Below are 5,830 nucleotides of genomic sequence, written 5' to 3'. Positions count from 1 at the left end.
AAATTATAGGAATGTGAACTGATGCTGTCACTCAGCATAGAATGTTCCAGACCATTATTACATTCTGCCAGGGTGGGGCCCTACTGTGTCGGGGGTGGGGAGCAGTGTGCTTGAGGCCTTGGAGACCAGCCAGGAGGTTGGAGCCAGTGAGGTGTGGTCAGGTTCTGTCCCTTGACGTTCTCCTTTGGGTCTGTTCAAGAGTTGCTATGTACAAAGAGGGGGATGGAGCAGCTAAGCAGGTATGAGGAATTCTGTGGGTTCAGCAATTAGTTACTATTAGTTACTGTTATCTGTAGAAGGTTGTTCACATGTCCCCTCACCTGCCAGGGGTGTGGCTGGCAGACTGAAGTGTTTTCTCACAGGCGTGTCACGAAGTTCTGAGACCTGCCGGGTATGATGACAAATCCCTTCTGCCCCCTGAGACTGCATTTCTAAAAGACCAAAAGAGAATCAGTGCTGCAGTAAACAGCAGTAGCAGCAGTGTGTGGCACAGTGTACCGCAGCCCAGGCTGGCCTAGAATTCCCAAGTCACTTGCCTGTGTCTCCCAGATGTTGGGATTACTGATAGCCATGTGCTGCCATAGAGATACGATACAGCTATGGTAGCCTTTATGAGTGTTTTCTTTTTAAGGGAATATTTGGGCTATTTTAAGGAAAAGAGTGGTAGGACTGGAGTGATGGATGAGTCAGTGGGTAAGATTACTTCCTGCTTTTGCAGAGGACCCAGGTTTATTTCCCTACACCCACAGCCATCTCTAAGTATAGTTCCAGGGAATACAACACCCTCTTTTGGCTTCTGCGAGAACCAGTCATGCATGTACATGGTGCATATGTGTATATGTAGGCAAAAAACTCATTCACATAAAAAATTTAAATCCTTAAAAGACAAAATGATATATTGAAAGTGCTTTCAGCCAGGAAGTGGTGGCACACACCCTTTATCCTAGCTCTCTATGAGTTTCAGGCCAGCCTGGTCTACATAGAACAGCTAAGGCTACATAAAGAGAAACCCTTGCCTTGAAAACAAAATCAAAAGCAAAACTTTTGATGTGGCTTATAAGTGCCATTTATGTGCAATTTTATTGTTGTTCAGGAAAGTGTTTTCCATTTTATTTTCTCTTCTATTAACTTGATTTAACTCCTTTACTTAAAACAAGATTGCCCTTTGTAGCTCAGCCCGCTTCAAATTGGCAGTGTTCCTCTTTACCTGCGGGCTCCGGTAGTGAACCACCATCCCTGGCCACCTCGGTTCTGTCTGTTTGGTTCTTTGGGTTTGGTTCTGTGGGTCCTTTTTAAAGGGGATAGTGGGAGAGTCTTAACTGTGTAAACCAGGCTGGCCCGGACCTCACAGCACTCATCCTACCTCAGAATGCCAGCCACCCCTGTGATTCCCTAGGTTTTCAATGGGCCATGATTGACGTTACTATGAGGAACTGTTTGATTTTGCTTATCAGTTCTGGGTGGAACCTGGGGCCTTAGGAGTAGTAGGTGTGCAGTCTCAAGCACAGCCCTACTGAGTTGCATCCCATCGTTATGAGGACTTAAATACATTCCATGTAAACTATAGTTGGCCTAGGAGGGAAGATATAGAGGTCTCCAACTCCTCATTGTTTTTCCTTACTTCGCTGCTGTGTTTTCTTCTTTGGTTCTGAGGTACCCGTGCAAACCTCAGCTTTGCAGCAAAGTATGTCAGTGCTGACCATGGGATAAAAATTAGTCTTTTTATTAATGCCACTCCTTAGGCAAGAAGAAGAGAGCATGTGACCCCTTCAAGAAATGGAAAGTCACAGGCTCTGGCCTAAAGGACCCCCAGCAGTCAGGAAGCAGGGGATCTTTGTGAGTTTGAGCCCATTCTGGTCTACCTAGTGAGTTCTAGGATTACATAAGAGACCTCAAAACCAAACAAAAGAGAGGGAAAGGTGGAAGGACGAGAGAAAGAAAGGAAGAAAACTGTTGTAGCCTGGTGTGGTGGCTCACACCTTTAATCCTAGCACTCTAGAGGCAGAGACAGGCATATCCCCGTGAATTTAAGGTCAGCTTGGTCTACAAAGTGAGTTCTAGGACAGCAGGGCTACACGGAGAAATACCACCTCCTCCCCCACACCGGGAAAAAAAAAAAAGCCACATTTAAAAAAAGCTTTTTGGAGTCACTGTTAGTTTTTCTTAGAAAGTGCCCAGTTTATATAAGCCTTACCAAGATTTCTCTTGGTACTTTTTATTTTTAGTGAGGGTCTTGCTATGTAGTCCATGCTGGCTTCAAATTCATGGTAATTCTTCTGCTTCAGCCTCTCTGGTGTTGGGATTAGTATCGTGCCTAGCTTGCTTGTAATCTTTGGGTTTTGCTTGGGGGTGGGGGGTGGGTTAGTATATGAGAGAGAGAGAGAGAGAGAGTGTGTGTGTGTGTGTGTGTACACAACTATGGAGGTCAGAGGAAAATGTCAAGTGCTGCTGTTTGCTTGGCTGACTCTGTACTCCAGGGGATTCTCCTATCTTAACCTCCCATCCGAACACTAGGATTACAGATGGACTAGTGTGTCTGCTTTATGGGTTCTGGGATCCACCCTGGACATGCACAAGCCTGTGTGGTCAGCTTTGTTTATGTTCATGTTTTGGAGCAAACAGATGACAGAACTTTTGATTAGGTACTAAGAAAAACTATGTCTTTTGTTACAATCAAAATGGGACTGCCAGCCCTGTCTCTGAACTTGTTAATCCTTTAACGCCTGGTCCTCTTCTGTCTTTTGCAGCATGGTCTGAGCCGGTGAACATGGACTTTTCTCGGCTGCACACATACACCCCACCCCAGTGTGTGCCAGAGAACACTGGCTATACCTACGCACTCAGGTGAGTGAGTGCTCTGGTGGGGGTGTAGCGCACACGGCCTCACGGCACACAGCTACGTGTCGATGTGACAGTCACATAGCATTGAGCTCTCCACAGCTTATAAATGATCATGAAGGCTGTGAGTGGCTCCTAGAGCTATAGACTTCTGAGTCACTTCTTCCAATGACTCAGGTGTTAGTCACTGAGTGACTCACTGTTTCAGGCTCCACCCTGTGGCCTTGATTGGAAGCAAGCCAGTTAGTGTGGCTAGTGTTTTGTCACTTGCTTTAATAGTTTGAGCATCCACCAGACCCTGCACTGTCTTTGGACGGCCAAATTCTAGGAGCATGCTTGAGACAGGATGTCTGGGTCCTTTGAGCCTCACTAGCTGCTTGTGTGACCGCTCTGCTTGCTGCTCTGTTCCTTTCTAGTTTGCCTTCTCCAAGCTGTCCTGTATGCCAAGGAGAATCAGTTGTACTACTAGGTTAGGGCATGCCTGGCAGGTCGAAACATTTGGGTGCCCAGCAAGATGTGGGAGGTCCATGAGATGTGTGTGTTGAGTCATTGTCCACTGTCTTCATTTATAAGGGTAAATCCACAAGAAAACCTAAAGGAAATCAGGAAACATCTAAAGATAATACTGCGCATGTGTGCGTGCAGCTTATGTGTGGGCATGTATGCGAGTGTGCAGGGGTGTGTGTGTGTGTGTGTGTGTGTGTGTGTGTGTGTGTGTGTAGGTGTAGGTGTAGGCTAGAGATAGACAAGTGGGTAACTTTATTCCTACCTTTTTATTCATGCGAGGTCTCACTGAACTCCTAGTTCACCATGCTTGGCTAGTCTAGGTAGCCTATTTGTTCCTGGGATCTCTACTTTCTGAGCACTGGGATTATGAGCAGGCTGCCATGGCTTTGTGACGGGCAGACGATGTGTTGAAGCGCACTTTTCTCCTAAGCCGGCCCCGAGAGGGCGATTGAGACAGCAGTAGGTAACTGTGCTGTGTGACTGCTCTGCTTTCTATTCCCATCCTCGGTCCAGTTGCCCTTGCTGGGCTCAGTCTTCAGACAGGTCATCCCCACTTAGCCACATAGCCCAGGATGGCCTCACTCAAACTCCCAATTATGTGTTAGCCTGGAGCCTGTAGTATGTCAGAAGTAAATGAGTGGCCAGCTCAGGTGACTTCCCCGAGCCTGTCTGGGAACATAGAAACAGTTATTCTTGGTGACTTATTTTTAGCCTTTATGACCTATTTTAAGTACAGTGCTAAAGAATCCATGTGGCCCGGGAGACCTGAGCTTGACTGCTCTAAGGTTTGCCGCATTTGCTCAATTAAGTTTGTGAGGCCTGTGGTGGCAAAGTGTTAGGTGTGTAGATTGGAGTCCAACTGAGGATTTTAATCCATAACGATGTGCTTAAAGTATACAGGACTGAGTAGGCCAGACCAGTCTAGGGACACTGAGGTGGGTGGGTGGTCAGTGAGAGCCATTAGTAGTATTCCCAGCCTTACTTTTGACTCTTTGGGGTAGGTAGGATTGACAGTCAGGAGAGACATATGGCTGTGGGTAACTTGGTTCCAAAAGTCAGTGAGCATGGCCATAGGCCATGAACAGCAGGGGCCAGGCGTAAGAGCAGGGTTGGGACGGTGAAGCTGGACTAGCAGAGATGCTGGGAAGGCCCAGCAGGAGACAGTCAGCCTAGGCACAGCTATGGCACAGGGCGTCTGTGGATATAGCTCCAGGCTTCTGGTCCCAGCTCTTCTGAAGGCTTAGGGTCCCCAGCCAGATGCTCAGTGTAGCAGGAGAGAGAGCAGCTGCACCCTGCTTCCCTCCAGTAACATCTGCTAACCCGTTCCAGCACTGCTTCAGCAGCTTTCATAGCTTACTTCACAGCTATCTGAGTGCCTGTCTACACACTCCATGGCTCTAAAATGTCTTTCTCTTAGAAAGTGCCATGCACCATGAGATTTTGGAGTTCTATTTTGCATCAGTTCCGTTTTGTACCAGCTCCATTTTGCCACTGCATTGGCTGTCTCTTGCCTCTACTGATTTACTCTGAATACTAGTCAGAATAGCAGTTTTGATGGGATGGTAACATAGGCCTTTAACCTGAACACCCAAGAGACACAGGTAGGTGGAGTTCTGTCTGAGGCTAGCCTGGCCTATAGAAAGTTCCAGCGTAATTCAGACCCTATCTCCAATAAGTAAATAAATAATTAATAAATAAATAATAAAAAAAATTTCAAAAGGTTCACAGATCCTTCTTGTGTTTATAGTGAATTTTTTCAAAAGAGGATCTTCACCCTGTGTTTGGAAAGCTGCTTTCTTTCTTAAGTCTGTGACTATTTCCTGTAAAGTGGTGTTAGATCTAGCACACTGAGCACGTACTGTTTCTGTATGTATACACTTCTCTGTTTTCATATTTGTATGTGAACGCAGATAGGAAGAGAGGGTGTGTGTGTGCGTGGTGTGGTGTATTGAGGCCAAGTGTCAGCCACAGGAGTCATCTACCTTGTGTTTTGATACAGGATCCTAACCTAAGACTCACTGATTGAGGTAGGCTGGCTGGCAGGGATCTGCTTGGTGCTGGGGTTACAATCACAGGCTACCCATACTTTTTTTTTTTTGGGGGGGGGTGCTGGAGATTGAACTCAAGTCCTGCCACTTGTGTTCCAAGCACTTTACTAACTGGTTCATCTCTGCAGCTGTTGATTTTGTTGTTTGAGAGAGGATCTCACGGGCCTGGTGCTCAAGTTCGGTTATGTATCATTACACTGGCCCCTCTCCACTGGCATGGCTCCATGCCCAGTGCTGTGATGGAGTCTTGTGTCATTGTCTAGAGAAGAATTGAGGCTCCTCTTGGAGAATTGAGGTGGCTCGTGTTGTTCTTTGACCCACCTGTTGTCAGCCCAGTCAGCTGCTCACAAGGGTCACAGCAGCTGTTGATGGCCTTTGCCTCCCTCAGAGAGGAAACCTCTCCCAGAAGCCCTCTGGCCCCGAACTGTATGCTCTGT

General features: G+C 46.9%; 1 protein-coding gene across 50 annotated transcripts in view; it reads left to right on the top strand.

The window, feature by feature from the left end:
* Sun1 (Sad1 and UNC84 domain containing 1) overlaps positions 1–5,830 on the top strand; it is a 44,785-nt gene that overhangs the window by 10,554 nt on the left and 28,401 nt on the right. For 42 of the 50 annotated variants that reach the window (XM_087578820.1, XM_087578815.1, XM_087578808.1 and 39 more), the window contains one exon: positions 2,748–2,844. Coding sequence is in view for 43 of the 50 variants with exons in the window: in XM_087578808.1 (XP_087434934.1) it covers positions 2,768–2,844 (77 nt within the window). In the remaining 7 variants the exon portion in view is untranslated. Of the gene's footprint in view, positions 1–85; positions 240–2,747; positions 2,845–5,830 lie in introns of those variants that run through there. The other 8 variants (XM_087578804.1, XM_087578801.1, XM_087578798.1 and 5 more) reach the window with 3 other exon arrangements.

The sequence above is a fragment of the Rattus norvegicus genome, chromosome 12 (genome assembly GCF_021556685.1).
Source record: "Rattus norvegicus strain SHRSP/BbbUtx chromosome 12, alternate assembly SHRSP_T2T, whole genome shotgun sequence".
NCBI lineage: Eukaryota > Metazoa > Chordata > Mammalia > Rodentia > Muridae > Rattus > Rattus norvegicus.
The sequence above is the reverse complement of the archived record's forward strand: the minus strand, read 5'-3'. Positions and strand labels throughout refer to the sequence as shown.